This window comes from Drosophila gunungcola, assembly GCF_025200985.1.
Source record: "Drosophila gunungcola strain Sukarami chromosome 2R unlocalized genomic scaffold, Dgunungcola_SK_2 000004F, whole genome shotgun sequence".
In the NCBI taxonomy this organism is placed as follows: domain Eukaryota; kingdom Metazoa; phylum Arthropoda; class Insecta; order Diptera; family Drosophilidae; genus Drosophila; species Drosophila gunungcola.
Genome location: NW_026453167.1, coordinates 881139 through 899606, shown reverse-complemented (window position 1 = coordinate 899606; position 18468 = coordinate 881139). Strand labels below are relative to the sequence as shown.

Below are 18468 nucleotides of genomic sequence, written 5' to 3'. Positions count from 1 at the left end.
AACTTTGTTAAATAATCATGTTCAATAACTTTATTACATTTTATATAATAATGTTTAGATCTCATTAATATTCATTAAGGAGCGAATTGCGCCAAGGGCACAACTGCGCCGACACGCACATACATATACATATTTATTATAACCTGATCCCCCGAATTACCGATTTGCTCGGAATCGATCCATAATGGCGGTTCATAGTTGTTGGATTATGCTCTATTAGTTTTTACCCTCACTTCGCTAGCTAACATCAATCGTTTTGAAATACAATGCGGCGTGTGAAATACCTTCTTTGGGCATTAAAATAATATCGTTTTGGAATCAAGTGAGAGAGCCAGCGGATTTACACAATAAATTATAAGATACCAGAGCGTGGATTGATCGATCGCTTTACTTTATTTATAAAACAGGATGAGTGTGGTTAGGGACTAAGGTGCAGGCAGGTGCATAGAACGGTTGAGCGGTCTAAAAAGTGATTATTGAACAGAGTTAAAACTAAGGTCGATGGCAGTTACACAAGTCAATTCCAGCCAGCCTCAACGTAAGAAGCAAATGCATTCGAAATGGTTCTAATCGTTAGATGTGCAATACAGTTTGTGAAGTTTTTAGAGTCTGACTGCTCATCGTGCATCTGACTTTGCGAAAAAGAACTCTAAAAGAAAATTGGATCCGTTTCAGCAGTCAAAAGTCTTTTTCTTGTTGTATAGATATAGATATCATTAAATATTAGTTGTATTATTATTCCTTTTTAAATACGCATAAAAAGTAAGTATTAATTAGTGTTAAAAATAAATAGCTAGTGGCATTAAAATTAGTGTCGACTTTGGCTGCGGCCCATACACGATTTCATTTCAGCCTGCCCAAGGCCAAGAAAAAATTTCACATGAATAACTTCATAACAATATAAAACAAATTAATAAAAAATGATTTTCTACATTTGTTCCCCTCATCCTCATAATTCAGCGGAGCTTACTGTGTGTGCAAACAAGAATACAATACAATCATTCAAAATTCCATTACAATCTTTTGGCTTTCGAGTGTGTGCTCTGCTCTTAAGTTCTTTATATCTGTTCTTCGTTTACATTTAGATTCATTAAGGTTCTCCTACTGCAGGCTTGCGTGAACAATAAATTCTTAGGCTCGATATATGCATGTATATTCAAAATAAATATTCAATCGCATTGTATTAATCACTACAATATTTTCCGTAAATTCCGATTCTTGTTCTTCAAACATGTGCAAATAGTATTTAGCCGTTTATATGCCCCGATGAACACCAAAATCCCGCGACCTACAGAAAAACGTTCGGTATATGTGTTTTGTTATGTTTCCATAGATGTCTTAATGCGCAATCTTGTAGAATAGTGTGGTTCCGGCCAAAACGACGCCAAGCGCCAGTTGGCCCAACTGCTGCCTACTCCTCCTTGCATTCCATCTCCCATCCATCAAAGATGCCTTTCAAAATGCCCTGCTCTCCGCTTAGATTACAAGCGCCATGTCCTTTTTGCTGGGCAACTGCACCCGCTTGCCCTGCCACAGGGAGTTGTGTATTGTGAAGGCATCGATGGTCACCGTCAGATGCTTTGTGTGCACTTGCGAGAAGCACTTGCCTCCTGAGTTGTATCTGTAGAGGAAGTTAGAATTAGTTTAATGAACTCGAAGACAAAAATAGGGTTTGTCAAAAAAGCACTACACTGTATTTTACACTTGTTGTTAACATTTTAAACGTTAATAAAATAAGTGAAATAAAATATAACATAAATGTTATACATTTATACATAAACAAAAGGTTTTTTGGGAGATGAAGTAATGTGTTTAAGTTCAAAATGAATTGTTCAGAACAAGATAAACCAAATTAGCTACTCACTTGAAGAACTTGTCGAACATCACTTCGTCGACTTGACTAGGCCCAGTGCCGTACAGCTTCGTCACCTGGTCCGTTTCCGGCTGGTAGCTGTAGAGGGCGCGGAACTGGCAGCCCGCATCCCGGAAGAGTACCAGGAAGTGTTTCGCCTCCGACCGCGCTATCTTCTCCAGCACTTTCTGTTTGGCCTCGCGGTTGACAACGCCGGGAAAAACACAGTATTCGACGGCATTCAGGATGATACCACGATTCGATTTGGCCGCTGGTTGTTTATAGAGTTTGGGACCTGTGGAGTGCGTGTCGGAGAAATAATCGTATATATGTGGAAATTTTCTACTTGTTGGTGGCAATGGCAAGCTTCTAGATCGTAAACTCTTCTAGTCATTTTATCAAAATGCAAGTTACGTGCAAGATTTAATGCTAAACGTTGCGTGAATCTATTGGATTCACTGGAAATATTATAAAAATCAAAAAATTACTTTTTAAAAGGAAACTTCCTGACAAAAAAAATAGTAATAAAAACATAAATATAAATGCAGGCCTCACTTAACTTTCTAATGCGCATAGATTAGTTTCAAACTTAAAAGCAAAACATACATTAACAAGTAAAAACTTAACTTAAGTGCTTTTAATATTTTGTCATTTGTATTTCAAAGCGAAACGGTTAATTGGGCCAATCTGGTTTTTGGGATTAGAAACCTCTTGCGGTGTTTTTTTAAATCGCTAAGAACACATTATTTTGGGTTACATTTGACCATCGAAAGTCGTGGATTTGACGGCGCTAAGGAACGTAACAAGTGGACGAACGAAGAATCGGATTCTAAAGACTGTCGCAGCCCTCTAGAACTCTTGTTTAACTATGTAGAACTCATATGAATGACGATTGACATAAATAAAATGCAATCTGAAGAAAAGATGCCAATTGGTAATGAGTACTCAAACGGAACAAAATCAAAATTAAAATAATAATGAAAATGAAAATGAAAACTTTGAAATCATAATGAGGGGCGTTCCAACTTAAGTGGTACAGATGCAGGTGGATGACCAATGGTGTATGGATTGGTGGAAGGTGATTATATAACTGAGGGTTGATTTGAAGTATTGATTGGTATGGCTTGTATGGTTTGGTTTTTGTTTGAGATAGAGATACAAACCCGAATATTCCATGTTCAAATTCGGAGTTAAAGAGAAATCGCTGGATCCATCATCAAATCCGCGACGTTTCGATATCAAACCTGGCGGCAAAGAGCCCGGTCCGGAGGGAGATGGCATATGCCTACCTGAAGCGCCCATTCCCATTCCAGGCGACGGAGCACGCCTCGGCGGAGTGGCGCGTCCCAGTCCCGAATCTGTGTCTAACCGGCAAGCAAGAGAGCATGGTGGAATCCGTGTCATTCGAGGCATTCAGTCAGCGGGCGGTCGCATGCACAAAACAGATCAAATCAGATCGGGGTCACCAGTGAGTCGATGGATGCATTTTTGTTAGTCACCAGTCACGAGGATGGATGGCGAGCGAGCGAGCGATGAGTTCGTTTTCATTCGGTTCGGTTAATAATTGATTGTATTTTTTGATTGGTTAATTTCAAGATTCGTTTTTAGACAGGGTTGAGTTGAAAGAAAGAGAAATAAAAGAAGAGAATGTGTGCACAAAATTTAGTTAAGCAATTTCGTAGATCTCTTAAAAGCTAATTGATCATGATCTGGATTAAAGTCGAAACAAATGTACTGATTAGTGTTTTTGCGGTGCAGATGTTTGAATGAGTGTGTTTGTGCAAGTGTGTCCCAAATATCTCACAAGCGGAATAGCAAAATCGATCGATTAAAAGTATGCCAGAACCAGTTGCGAATTATAAGCTCATAAAACCGACCCCAAATCCCCGCAAATCAGCTGACGAACACAAGAAAGCTTGAGAAGGGACCAGACCACCATCACCACCACCGCATCTTCGTTAGGAGCTTGGAAAATCGAATCATCGCAGTAAAAGGTTACAAACTTAAATCGCAAAACAGCAAGAATATGTACATTAAAAATAAGACAAGAGTACAAGAAAAAAAGAATCACCACCAAAGATACCAGAACCAAAGAACGATCACAAGTTTAAACCAAAAGAGACCACTAAAAACATCCGAAATCAACAGAATGTAGCATTAAGTTAAATACTTAGAGAGTAGAGTAGAGTAGTATGGGGTAACAGAGAAAGGTAGGTAGTAACAGGCAGGCAGCTTGATTGTTGCTGCTGTGGAACGCTTCTTACCGCACAGATTCATTAGCGAATTGGACTTTCGGCCCCGGAAATTAAGCGTGCTGCCCTTAGCGACGGAGATCCGCGACAGAGTGCGGCCCCTTTCTACGCCGGCTGGCTCTGAAATCAGGTCAAGTCAGGTCACGAAAGACGCGAGCCGAGTGCATCAGTATACAGTTAACAGTAGAGAACACTTGATTCATATTCATATTCAATCGCAATTCGTTAACACAAATGAATGGGTGGCACAAAATGATGAGGTATAAATATCGTAAATCAAACTTATCGCCCAGGACCCCCAAAACCAAAAAATCATCATCAATGTAGCAGTCCCAAAAACCAGGTAAATAAAAATAAATAAAATCGCGCCGCCTCATCTCCACTTTTTAGCTCAGGTGCATTTTTTCTGGCAGTGCATTGGATTAGTTGAGGTTGTATGCAGTTGGCTATTAGCTATAAATCAGTTAGTAGTTAAACCAAAATCAAAATCTTGTTAGTTAAAATCAGAAACCACAAAAAATGGAAGCGCTGGAGCGTTAAACTTTCGTTTCATTTCTTAGCGTGTTCGAATGCGAATTTTGTGTAAATAAAACAAAAGGAAAACAAAAAAAAAAACGAGAACTAAGTGGGCGTGTTATCCATCACCAACCTCTGGAAGTTTTGTACGATCCCCGTCGTCCAATCGGAGTTGAACTTGTACTGGGATAATCATCGGGTGACTCTGTTTGAACGAGATTAGTTGTTATGGCTTATCAAATAGGTTGTCCAAAATCCATAGTGAACTTATAACTACAGTTATAGTAAGTCGAGGTGCAATTCAAAACGTTAGATTGTAAGTCCCGTCTACCGGAAATGTACCACAAATAGAATTCAACTTAACGTATAACTAAACATGCTTAACTTAAGTAAAACTACTAAAAAAGATGAAATATAAGACAATGCAATGAGCGGGTAGAATAACAAAAACATAAATTACCTTTTACAGTGAGGGAGTCTTGCGAGCCCCTGTAGTAATCTCTTTTCATTGAATTTGAGCTTAGTTGACCGTAGCCTGTTCAGTTCAAATTCAAAACGAAAACAAAAATTCAACAAATTAGCAGTGGGTAGAGGGAATATCAAATCATTAGATAGCTATAATAGGTCAATCAAATTAAAACACACAAAAATAGAATAGTTTCTGAAAGAAGTTCGGCGTGCCGAAAACCTCATTTTGAAAAGCAAATTCGGCTTTTCAGCACCTTTCCCCAGCTCACCAGTTAGATTCGAGCTTGAGCCCTTCTTGCCCCGACTAGAGATGCTCGAAGCCTCGCTGATGTCCACGCTGGCATCGTCCACGTGGATGGTCTTGGGCCTGGGACGCGTGGTGCGCTGCTGCCTCAGCCGCGGAGTCGTTGAGGTGGATGAGTGGGGCTGCAGTTTCACATGCAGATCGGGCCGATCCAGGGTTTTACCCTGAAGAGCAAACCAAAAGCATTATCAATAAGGTGATCTATATCTTTGTATATGGAATAGCACACAGTACAGAGTGTTTCGTCTTTGAGTCACTGACAAAACCAATAAGCAAGGCAAGCCAACAACAATTTCATTACATTTTTTATTGCTAATCCAAATGCAATTTGATTTTGACTTTTCCTGGTTTTCAGCACCTCTGATCTATGTAGTTAATGCCAAATAAAAACCCACCTCTCGCTCGGCCTCTTCGATGGCTTTCTTGAGTCGGTGCTGCTCCAAAATGGCCGCTCGTCGCGCCATTTGCTCCTCCTTCTTGCGCGACCGCTCCTCCTCCTTCTCGCGCTCCTTTTCCCGCTTCTGGGAAGACTCGATCTCCTTGCGCGCCTTGGCCTCCTCCTGCTGCTGGCGTCGTTGCAGGGACAGTAGCATGATCTTCTCCTTGCGCCGCTCCATCTCATCTACGGAATCCTGGGGGGGCAAAAAAAGGCATATGCTTGATACGGGAAGAGCTAAAGGCATTTGAACCCCCACTGAACTTGGATCTTCGATTTGGCACCGTGCAAATCCAAATAGCTTTTCATTTCACGCAATTTTATAAATGAACCCATTTGGTGGCTAGCGGTATAAAAAGTACTAAAAATTACAAAAAAAAATTATTTCTTTGGTGTTTTGAATTTTAATTGAAACATTTTTCTCGTATAAGTAACGATTGATTGCTTTTTCAGAGCAGTTACTGCAAATGATGATTATTTATGTATTTTATGACTAAATCAATTTAAAATCCATTTCTTACAATATTTTTAAATTTGTTATTTTTATAATAGTTTTTGAAACAAACATATTATTTTGAATATAATTTTTTTTTTGCTCTAAATAAAATTTTTCGATATTTTTTTAATTAAACAGAATATGAATATTTTGTTGAAAAAAATTATTATTCTTTAAAAATAATCAAATAAATTCAAAAATAATTATATTTTTGTGATTATGATAGCGGTCCCCGAGGAACTTCCCACATTCTTACCGGATCCAAGTTGGCGGTATCCGCTCCAATGACCAGCGCCTTGTTCTTGGCCGCCTCCGCAATGTTGCTGTTCTGCTGGAGACGCGTTGGCGACATCGGTTGCTGCTGCATCTGCTGCGGCGGCTGATTGGTCACATCTTCCAGGTGGCGACGTTCGTGGCCAATGGGTGACACTGCTCCCGAGACGGCCAGCTGGCGGAGCTGGATGGGCGGCTCATCGGTGTACTTGTTGTATGTGGCATTGCCGGGGGATTTGACACTGTTGGAGTGGTTCAGCCCATGGATACTGTGCCTGGTAACCGCCGACTTGCTGTTCACATCCTCCCCACCGAACCCAATGCTGTTGTTGTTGTTGTGCAGCTGACTTAGCGATTCACGTTTGAGGGTCGCCTGATGATCCACGCTGTCCCTGCTGCCCGGCGGCGCCTCCTTTTTGGGCGATCGCTTGGCGCGCAGCGGTGGCTTGGGTCGCTTGGGCTGCTCATCGTCAAAGGAGATGTAAAAGCCCTTCTCGGGCGGCTGATCCTCCCCGCCGGATGCCATTGCCCGGGGGTCCTGGAAGCTGTTGGCCTGGATGGAGGGACGCGAAGGCGAGGGGATGCGGTACGTGAGATTGCCGCTGGTGATGTTCAGCTTGTTGGAGATCATCTCTCCGCTGTCATAGTCCTCCGAGCTGCTGCCCCGTCCACTGTGCCCCTGCAGTCGCTGCTGTTGCTGCTGTAGTTGCTGCTGGTGTTGCTGCTGCTGCTGGTGCACAAAGTCGGAGATGCGCGTGGACTGCATCGATTCGATGATGTTCCGCTCCAGCTCGTCCACATCTTCCTCGTCCCCGATAAAGCAAATGCTCTGTGGCGCCATCATGTCCTCGTGTTGCATGGCCATACCCATTGGCATGCCCATGGGTTGCGGTGCCTTGGGTGAGCGGTTGTCGCGCAGATTGGTCAGCGATTGCTGGCGCTGCACACCATTGGACCCACGCTGGGCGTGCTGCGGTGAGGCCTGAACCTGGAACAAGTGCTGTAGCTCGCCACCACCACCAGCACCGCTACCACCTCCATTTTGGTGAAGCACAAAGCTGCCGGGACTTGGGGCTCCCGCACTCGACGGCGGCCTGTTCATCCAGGTCTGCTTCTGCTTCTGTTGGTGCTGCTGCTGTTGCTGTTGCTGCTGTTGCGTCTGCCAGGCATTCACATCCACCAGGGGGGGCTGGATCTGCTGCTGCTGCTCGTAGGCGGCTGCCGCTGCGGAGTGAGCCCAGGTCCTGCGCTGAGGATGCGGGTGAGGCTGCGGCTGTGGCGAGGACTCGTGCAGGTAGAAATGGTTGGTGGGCTGGCCGTAGTCGTCGTACACCACACTGCTGCGATACTGCGGTGGAGCTCCACCGTACGGCGAGTGGTTGCTATGGTTGTACGCCGCCCCATTGTCGCTGTAGATGCTCTGCGGCTGCTGCTGCTGCTGCACTTGCTGCTGCTGCTGCATGTAGTGGGCGGGCTGCGGCGGCGACATGTACTGCCCGTGCTCGTTGACGTACTGCATCGGCTGGGGCATGGCCATCGGCTGCTGCTGTTGGTGCTGTTGATGCTGGAGCTGCTGCTGGTAGGGATCGCGGCTGGGCGGACGGGAGCTGTACGCGCTGACTGGGGCGTTGTAGGCCTGCGGAAGATGCGGCGATGAGCCAAAGCTTTGCTGCACCGGGCGCGACTGCTGGTAATGGTGATCGGCCAGGTGCTGCTGCGACCCGTAGGTCTGCTGCTGCGGATGCGGTTAGTGAGGATTGCAGGTGGTCACGAGGCGCATTGCAGATTTCAAGTGTTGCGTAATGCAGGGAAAGTAACGAAACGAAGATAAGTTAGTTGACAAACGAGCATTAACCGATCTTTTGGTATTTTCCAGTTGGTAACAAATAACACAAACTTAAGATAAAGGGTTGTCAGGACCAATAAGTATTAAAAACGTAATTAATGTTATAATCCCAATTCAGTCTAAAAGCGAAATCAAAACCATTTACTTTTAAGTTATTTTTTTACAAAATAACCATTATAAATCTAATTAAACTTTAAAGCAGATTATTATTATCGCTTATCAAAATTAAAAGCAGAGGCACATTACTGTGGATTACTTAAAAAAATATACGAATGTTACTTTTAATGTATGCTTGTATTCAAAAATTAAAGCAGATAAAACAGTAAACACTTTTTGGATACTGTTTTAAATGAACATAAATAGTTTAAACAGTAATCACTAATCAGTACTGAAAGATCCAGCCAGTGGACAAAACAAAAGAGTAAGCATTCCACATCCATTGTTAATATGCGGCTGCTATGCGGCTGCTATTTGCTGTGATGTTGAGGCAGTTGGTCGGGGGATGGGTTGTGCGGGCGGATGGATTACCTGGTTCAGCATGTTGGCTATCTGCTGGGCCTGCATCAGCTGCTGGGCCTGCAGGTGCTGCGCCTGCATCTGGCTCTGCTGGGTGGCCAGGCGGTGGATATCCTGCTGGATATCCTGCAGATTCATGTTCATGATGGCGATACTTTGCTGCTCGTTCCACATCCGGGCGATTGGGTGGTAGGTTAATTGTTCAGTGGGTTAATGGGCGTGTTTGGTTTGATTGTGTTGCATTGTGTAATTGTTGCGTGTGAGTATTATGTGTGGATGTTGAAGCAGGCACAGACACAAAATGGGGGTAGAAAAGAGACACAGGCGTTAGACATTAAATCTCTGGCACACGGAGGATTTGTTAATGCGGGGATACATCATGGGTAGGAAACTAACCGCACCCACCTGGTACTTGTCCAAGTCCACGGGATCCATGTCGGGCGTGCGCTTCGATTCGTTGCTCATGGTCTCCCACTTCATCACATCCGGACACGACTCCAAGTCCTCCTGCGAAAGCATCGAGATAATGTTCGAAACTGAAACTAATCAGGCAATGCCTACCTTCTCCTGGTGCCGCAGCAAAGCCATCTCGATCTTGCGCTTGTCCTGCTCGATGCGACGCCGCTTCTCCTCCAGCTTCATCCGGATGGTGGACAGCTTGCTGGCGTTCTCCAGCGACCGCATGTCGTCGTCGCCCACCACATCCAACTGCCAGGCAGCGGGACTCGCCGGCATGCTGCTGGTCGAGGATTTGCGCACTGGCGTGCTCTCCGGATCGTAGCCACTGGTGGAACGGCTATCATTAAAGGTATCCGGCATCGTCATGCCGCTGTTGCTTCCGTAGTCTTTGTCGCTGGAATGTTGCTTGTGCCGTGCCATCGGCAACGGGCTGCCCGCATTCGAAAGATTGTGCGACGACACCGTGGGCACATTGTCGACACTGTGGACAAGAACGAATAATTTGATTTGCAAATGTAAATTTTAAACCACAACTGATCGTTCTAATGGCTGACCTGACTTGTCGACGCATCGAATACTTTTCCGTTTCGCGATCCTGCTTCTCAGAGCCCGAGTCCGTGTCATAGCCCAACTGCAACGTGCCCCGAGCATCGGCAATCGAAGAGCGAACGGCCACGGCGGGCTCAACTGGAAATCCGCCCACGCTGGTGTTGGACAACTTGCGCTCCCGGTCGCGTTCGTATCGCCCCAGCGTGTTCAGCTGATCCTGGGAGCCGCCAAAGTTCTCGATGGTCAGCTGGGAGTCCTCGCTGGAGGAGTTCCTGCGCGAGCGACGCCCTGAAAGTGCACAAAATCGTGATAAGTTTGGAATTTTGGCAAGATATACAAAACTAATTGGAACAGGAGAGTTTCGCAGGACATGTAATAAAGCCAAAATTATACATAACAATCAAGTCAACGCACAAACGGACAACTACAACGTTGGCTACAACGATTCTGGGTCAACAGTGGTTGAGTGTTGGCTCATACCTGCAAAGCTTGGCCGGCGGCTCTGTTCCCAGTTACTTGGTCGACCCGCAGCGACAAAATCGCCTAATCGTTTTGATTCGAGAGCAAACCAAAATGTAAGTAAATGAAAAGAAGAGTGAATGAAAAGAAAATAAATAAAAAATAATTAAATACAGACTTGTATGTGGCACAAACGAAAGTCAGTATAAATGGTAAATCCACTGGGATTTGGGTTTAGGCAATTAACTACATATTATCCACGTTCGCCCGCCACATACAAGTCAGACATCGTCAAAGAAATAAGAAATGAACTGCTAGCAAGCTGGCCAAACCTCTCTCGTCCGCCTTCGACTCGACATTGGTCTTTTCTTTAGCCTGGCGCAAACGAGCCGGAACCAAGGGCTCCTGATGCTGCTGGATTTGGAGCTGCGACTGGGATGGGTGTTGCTGCTGTGCCTGCTGGTGGTATTGCTGTTGCTGCTGCTGTTGCTGATGGAGCTGCTGCTGCTGCTGCGAGTGCATGGAGGCGAGTGTGGTGATGCCACGCGACTTGTGAACCACAAAGGCTGCATGTTGGCGGTGGATGGTTGGTGGTCAAGCATGTGTTTGGTTTGGTGGGTGGTGAAAAGAAAAATTTACAAAATTTAATTTTAATAAAAAACAAATAAAACGTTGTGTTTTCAAGTCGAAAGTAAAACAGTAACGGACACAAATTAAATATAAATAAATGTAGGAGAGACATATAATTAAGCAATAATAATAAATAAATTACAATTACCTTCGGCATGATTACCGTCAAAATTATTGGACTGACTGACCGTCTGGTATTCGTTGGGCGGGGTTGATCTGCGATTTAAGCCGCCGCCAAATGAATTCGAGTGCGGAACTAAACATACGAAAATCACCAAAAACAGAAAGAAAAAAAATTGTAAATAAATAAAATCAATTTGTTCAGCTGGCGAGGTAAATGAACTTGAATATTTCGGTTGGTTATTCATTGACTCGATGCATTGGAAGCGGGCAAAAGCAAACAACACACAATTCGAAAGCAGAAACAAGGTGAATCGCAGTCGGTGGATGGGTGCCAAGTAAGCTGAGAAGTTAGAAGTGCCCCATGAACTCGGTAATTATCCCCAGGGGAAGTCTGTCCATCAAGTAATACTTTCACTCTTTTGAAGATGAGAATTTCTCACTCAGCTCTCAAATGATTTAGATTAATTATAATCAGCAAACATCTATCTATATTTACATACACATGTTTTCCCATGATTTCTTGCCCGATTTCTCTGTTAAATAGGTCAAGTCATTTTCAGTCATGGTGCTTAGAGAGTTAAGATGACAAAATGCAGTCTCTAGATACAACGATTTCTACCATTTGATCTGATGAGTGGTGCACTTATTACAGACATGACAAAGTATCGATTTCTGTGCATCGTGCGAGACATTACTTGGTACTTAGGCTATAATAAAACGGTTATTATTATCATACAGCTGCAGATCATCACATTTCCTTTGGCCAAAAACCAAGGAAACAAACAATGAAGCAAACAAACGAACAATTAAAGAAACTGAATGTGAGCAGAACAAGCAAAGGAAGAACAAACAAATGTAAATGGTAACACATTCATGAACAAACGAAGGAGGTAAAATCGAGAGTTGGGAAATCGGGGGGTACACAGAAAATGCTCGGTTAGAAAATTTGAAGTTAAACCTTGGAACGGCGGTCGATTCTGAGGCGAGCCAACGGGCGGCTGGTCGAGATCGCTGCGCAGATCGGGAATGGGTGTGACGGGCTGTACAGTGAGGCCCCGTCGATGGCAGATTCCGTGCTCATTGGCGCCCAAAGTGCGCCTGGCGATGACATCTGGACATCGTCGTCGAGTCGGGATTGGAGAGCGGATCGGATCAATCGAGAATTCATGGCACGTTGTACGTTGAGTGTGTGTTTAATTTGTTAAAAGTGAAGATGTGTTTGGTGTGTGTGTGTGTGATTAGGACCCAAATAATTGTTTGCGGTTACGAGTGGCAAGAGGAAGCGTATTGCACAAAAACAAAGAAAGAGAGTTGATTTATTCGATTTGGGTTGGATTTTTAAATGCGGAAAATTGTACTACGTTTTGGTGGGATCAGGTGAATGCTTAGATGATGAATATTACATATGATTCTGTCAATTTCTTGTGGAACTCGGTGGTGGTTATCAAACGAAAATTAACCGCAGCAACTATACACAAACATAAATAAGAATTAGCTGGATTTTTGTGGTTTCACTGACAGATCTTTTCCTAAAAGGTGCTTTGCGGTTGATCATAAACTGAGCCCTATTTGCGGCATAATCAACGAAATCTACGAGCTGTGAAGCGCTCTAAATTCCTAGGTACTTAATAAGATTTCTGTGACTAATTGATGGATGCTTTTACCTTTTTTGCCCTTGTTTTAAATTGAGTGACTCACACTTCCAGCTGATTGCAATTCTCATAAAGCATTTATGAACTTCCTGGCATTAACACTAATTTCTTTCCTTTTTTTCTGATGACCAATTCTAGTTTTCAAAATCAAGAGTAAAACTCAAAGCAAATCATAGAGAAAACGAAGACAAAACGAAACGCAAACAAATATACTTCGGATACACTTGGACAACAATGCATGCCCCGGACTGAAATTCAAACACAGGCAGGCCAATCGTTTGGGGATCGAGATCAGAGGGTTGGGGGAATAGATGCGATGCGGTGCAGCGTTTTGGGAATGGGTACTTGTAGTCGATTAAGAAATGCTTCACTTACCCTGACCATCCATGCCGGGGTAGCAAACACACTTGGCCGGGTGAATCTCGAACAGATTGAACAAATCCGTGAGCAACACTACCAGATTCAGCTTCATAGATCTGCAATAAAACAATATTAGATTAATTGGGTATTCAATTTGGTAAGTGAAACACGGTAGCTACCCGCGCATGTAGGTCACATCCTCGGGCGTCATGTGGAACACGCTGTATGGCAGATGCTTCTGCGAAAAGTTGCACACCAGCAGGATGTTGTGAATGGAATCCTCAACAGCGGGCAGATAGTTAATCCGCACACTCGTCCACGGCACCACCTTGGGGCAATAGTACGAGATGAGCAGCGCCAAGCAGATGCCATCGCACAGATCCTGGAAGTCCCTTACGGGTGGTATATCCGGCGTCTGCAGACGAGAGCCCTGGTATCAATAAGTGGGTGGTAAATTAAGAGGAAGTGTTGGGGGTAATAATGACATACATTATCATCGGGCAGCCCTGCGTCCACCTCCTTGATAATGCGCTTCTTAAGAGCGGCGCAGGCATGTGAAATCCAGCCCAGCAGAGCTTGCTCATAGGACTGGCCAGCAGGTGCCTGGTAGTTGTTGCCAGATATTCTAAGTGATTAACAAATTATTAACTATTGTTGTTGATTGTAAATCAATTAACTCACCTTCGTATGGCCGCCATGACGCGGTCACCCGATGATATTTCCTTCGCATACAAAACCATTAGCGATTCTATCACAGACATATGGGCGTTCTGAAAGCGATAAAAACCAAACAACAAATTATGGAGAACCCATAAAGATCAAAATCTAGATCCACTCACAATTCGCAGCGGGTTCGTTTGAATTAATACCGTTTCGGTAATGGGCATGTCCGAGGTTTCGGCCACGGGAACTCCCTTGCGCGCTAGCGTCTGTATTATTGACCAGTGGTTCATGCTTTGGTAGTTGGGATCTGAGTACAGATTGGACAGCGTCTGGCAGTAGAGCGTGGCGTTGCCCAGCTCCACGATGATCTGTGGCTTGAGGCGCTCCTGGTTCTCATGGTCGCGGTAGAAGGGCTCCTTCAGGTTGTCCGGCACGCGATTGTTGAAGGCCTTCGAGAGCAGCCACTTGACGGAAGCACGTTGACGAGCCTGTGGTGGGAAAAAGAGTTTGGCATTAGTAGAGATTGTGATAATGTGAGAACATTGTGTGTAGCAGGTGCTCATACCCATACCCAAACCCATACCCATACCCCTAACCATTCCCAATTTCCAATCCCATTCCAAGGCTAAAGGGAGCCTGCGTAATCAATGCCCTGCGGATTGAATGACTGGCCTTTTCTTGGCAATTAACTAGCGCAAAAGCACTTAGCTTTTGTATCTGTAGCCCTGCCTGTTGCTGCATCTGCTGTGCTGCATTTGTATCTGTGCGCGAGTGAAGCCATGCGTACAATCTTCAATATGAGTTCGATAAACTCGAACTCGTGTTTGGCTTGGCGTGCGCCGCCAGCAACCAGCCGCCTTCCATTGTTTCCCCCCTTGGAAACTCTTTCGGTTTTTGGGGCACGAAAGGGAGCGGCTGGGAAGTGAAGGGGTTGCTGCTGCGCGGATGGACGATGGTCACTCAGCATGAAAGACTTTACGGCCTGCTCCGATTTTAGAACCATCTCGAGTGCTGCCATGTTTCGCCAGCCAACCCATTTCTTGTTGCACTCATAATCACAATTCTTCTGCTCTATTCCGAATGGCCTCTTCTTGGTCTAATTGAAACTGCTGGAAAAGCAATCAAAATAAATTCTCAAGAGGGAAATTGTCGCCGTTGCAGACGCGGAAATTGGTTTTATCGAATTGAGCTTATAAGAAATATGTTCCCATTTGTGGTATCTCTAGTTGAAATATATAAAACATGTGTAGGTGTCTGATAAGAAAGGTGTAAATAGATATACTTTGATTTTTTTTAAGGGGTGCCTCTATTTGCTATCTTATACTCCCCATTTAATGCTAGAGGGATTCTAATAATAAATAAAGCAAACATAAAACAGACCATGCCGGCCAGCACTTGAAGATAAGGTAAAACTGAGTAAGTGGACCCAAACTTCATAAACTTTCGACATTTTGGCCGTATTTGCTGCAAGACTTCTGTGGTGTCTTTATTATTTGCTTTCATTCCATAAATTTCAAACGGGTTTTCTTAAAAAATCGTTGCATGAAGTCATCGATAACTGTGTCAGATCAGAGAACCTCATCGAAGTGGTTCAATACTTTTGTATACCCATGGCCATTTCCAGTCTGCAAATGGTTGCGCTCGGGCGTTGTTTGGATTAAAAGCTTATTACCAAATGCCAGAGATAATTCGAGCAGGAGGAGGTGGAGGGGAAACTGCATTGCCGAGGAAACAATATTGGCGTAGGTCGTAGACCGAGCAACTATGCGAATTGGTCAACAGGTGGAGGGAAAACCTGTTTGCCCAGCAAGCCATCGCTTTCCACCAAAAGCAAGAAACTGTCCGCAACATAATTTGAATGGCCAACGAAACGGAAAAACTCTGGCTGCACTTTGCATCAACTGGCGGGGAAAAATATCTAAAACTCAAATTTCAAAAGACCGTGTAAACAATTCGGAGAAAAACAATAAATGAGTGCTGGTTTAGACGCCCACGAGCGATGGATGGATGGCATATTTTTATTCAAGCATACAACATGCAGAGAGAAAAACACATGATCTAATTTGAAGTACGAAATCGTCTCAAGAAGGCTTAATTATTAAAATTTATGTGGTAGGCAGTATGGCATCTTAATGCTTTTCTGTGATGGAATACACAATTGGTGTGCAGAATAAATTACTTTACTCTTTACTCTTTGCAGACTTGTTTTTAACTTCGAGCTTGCTGACTTAACATTTTTTGTTTATATATTAAAGCAATACAGACATAAAACCATTAATTAAATTGGGACAAAACGATGGTTTTATAGCAAATTTAAATTATATGAGAAATAAGAAAAAAACATTTGAGACGATTTTGTCATTAAGTTTTTTTCTGGGAAGAACTCTTCCATAATAAACTTTTGTTTCGAATATTTATTTTATAAAACATCTGTTAATTTATGATTTTATTAAACTCAGACGGTATGATATGATGCAATTGAATTTATAAAAATAATAACTGTTGCTTTAAATACTATTCGCTCGCAGTTTGGAGATGAGAAATTTGTATTGATAACTTTTTGCTGTGTGCCCCCACACAGAGTCTGCATATGTTTGTAATAAAGTTCCAGTTGCTGGTGATTTTCAAATGTCACAAATTGAAATTGGCGCGGCTTTATGATTTCATTATCTAGCCCACTGCGACTGTTGTGTGTTTTTGGCATTCCAGAGAACGGGCAACGATAGCTGGGGCTATGGCTATGGCTAAATATAACAAATATAACAGAGAGCGGAGTGAGTGCCGGCGATGGAAAGCGGCCAAGAGAGCGTACCGCTTGAGTCAGCAACTTGGGATGTTTGAATGGTTTTAGCTTTGCATTGGGTTTTTGCTGCCACTGCCGCTGCCCAAGAACGACTCAACTTTCTAGGGAGTTGTCTGAAGGAAAAGTCAGTGTACACGCAAGGCCCCAAACCTCGGAGCAGAGTGTTAGCGTTTCTCCCTTTTCGCCTGGCTTTCGCATGCGTAAGCCGTTTTTTTTTGTATTTAGCGATTAGGTCATGCAACAGCAGCTACTTTGAAGCGAGAAAAGCGATAACAAATGCCTAATCGAAGGGGCAGCAAAGCTACATTTTCCGGCTCTGTTTTATGAATGGAAGAGTTGCTGCTATTATTTTCCGTTTTCCGCACCGAACAGCACACCCCACACACAACACACAACTACCGGTTGTAGTAGTTGTTTGCATTGGCCATCGAAACCAGTCGAATGGTAAGTAGGTGTCGGTCGCATACTAAGCTATAAGCTATACGCTATAAGCATTACCTCAGCGCACCATTTTGGCCAAGAGAGTAGGTGTTAGCCCGCTTTGCCTCTGGTGGAATGTTAATGAGTGTTTTACTTTGGAGCCTACTTTATGAGTGACTTTGGACCTGAGCTGAAGCTGAATCCGAAACTTACCTGTCGTATTTCCTGTGTTTCGACATCCATGCTGACGGATTTTCCTGCGACGGACTACGGCTCTCCGACGCCCGCCACTTGGCTATCCGCACTTTTTTCACTTTTCGCACTCTTTGTTTGCCACACAACAACACACCGCTTTTCCTTTTAGGTGTGTGTGTCCGCTGTGCGAGCGCGTGTGTGTGTGTGGAGTTTTCCTCGGCTTAAGGGGTTTTCACTTGGAGCCTGATGAAGACAGGGAAAAAACACGATTGGCACTTTGGCAAAAAACTTGGAAATCGAAAAACAGAAGAACTAATTGCGCACACGCATTGGCGATGTTTTTCGGGGGGCGGAAGAGGTCGAGGGCGGGGCAGGGGGAAAGAAAATGTGAATCATTCACAGAGGGCGACGGTGGGCAGTGGGCGGGGGGTGGGCTGGCTGCAGTGCGACAATAACAGAGAACACTTTACAGTTGTCTGTTCGCTTTTCCCGAGATGCTGCACCATCAGCTGTTGCGATTTGGTCGTCTGGGCGACGCACTTACGCACTTTTCTCCCCGCTACACCCGCCAACCGCCCATCCGTGGTATAATTAAGGTTTCCCCATTTCGTATTGCCGATTTTCATTTTGGGGAACCGCCGACTTAAGTAAATGAAAACATTTTCCTTCGCCTCGCACTGTTGTTGTCCGCCACCCGCTGTTTGCTTCTCTTTCGTGCGCACTGTAAAGCGAATGCCACTGCGCGACACTGGGAGTGCTTTGCTCCTCGCTCTCACGGCGAACGAGTGCTGACCGAAAAAGCTGTGTATGTGCGCGCGTATGCATGTGTGTGTGAGTAAGTGGGGCCTACGCACATTTGTGATGTTTTTCGCACTGATTTACCGCACCGACGTCCTTCGCATGCATTTTACACGGTTCGCAATCCTCCCCGCCGCATTTTTCAACAACTTTAATACTACAAATTGGCCTTAAATTGAGGAAATCACCGACACCGAACTGCTCTAAAATCTTACAATTTTTCTTGTGATGGAGATGGACCAAAAGCCGATGTATATTTGAAGCAATCGATGGAGTTAGACACTTGGCTATCGATGTTTTTCCTGCAACCATCGATTATTTTAACGGAATTAAGGCCGGTCACTTGCCTGCCAAAGAATTGGCGAGATCCGGAGAGATCAGAAAATGAAATCGAACCC

General features: G+C 44.2%; 1 protein-coding gene across 50 annotated transcripts; it reads right to left on the bottom strand.

Moving 5' to 3' along the window:
• Positions 1-3: 3 nt before the first annotated feature.
• On the bottom strand, positions 4-18312 carry LOC128254291 (patronin). Of its 50 annotated transcripts, none has more exons than XM_052983248.1 (24): positions 18127-18312; positions 17291-17515; positions 14031-14342; positions 13873-13961; positions 13681-13816; positions 13371-13621; positions 13207-13307; positions 12138-12290; positions 11205-11312; positions 10759-10992; positions 10448-10510; positions 9973-10255; positions 9521-9899; positions 9365-9466; positions 8972-9118; positions 6581-8332; positions 5788-6024; positions 5358-5556; positions 5081-5155; positions 4754-4825; positions 4117-4224; positions 3016-3216; positions 1865-2147; positions 4-1621 (listed from the first exon to the last, which is right to left on the bottom strand). In XM_052983248.1, exons 2-24 carry the CDS (start codon positions 17318-17320, stop codon positions 1477-1479), a joined length of 5460 nt encoding a protein of 1819 aa, XP_052839208.1. In that variant the 5' UTR covers positions 17321-17515; positions 18127-18312; the 3' UTR covers positions 4-1476. The 50 variants fall into 50 exon arrangements, with proteins under 50 accessions (XP_052839208.1, XP_052839223.1, XP_052839215.1 ...); XM_052983263.1 differs by having other exon boundaries at positions 3142-3216; XM_052983255.1 differs by having other exon boundaries at positions 3016-3210.
• Between the last annotated feature and the right edge of the window lie 156 nt (positions 18313-18468).

What these genes read in the sequence shown, in the direction of transcription:
- LOC128254291 (XM_052983248.1), bottom strand. Translation starts at nt 17,320, where the DNA reads ATGGATGTCGAAACACAGGAAATACGACAG. An exon ending in TGGACTTGGACAAGTACCAG is followed by an intron (nt 9,119 to 9,364) that starts GTGGGTGCGGTT and finishes TGGAACGAGCAG; the next exon opens with CAAAGTATCGCCATCATGAA. An exon ending in TTTGAACATGGAATATTCGG is followed by an intron (nt 2,148 to 3,015) that starts GTTTGTATCTCT and finishes CGCACTCCACAG; the next exon opens with GTCCCAAACTCTATAAACAA.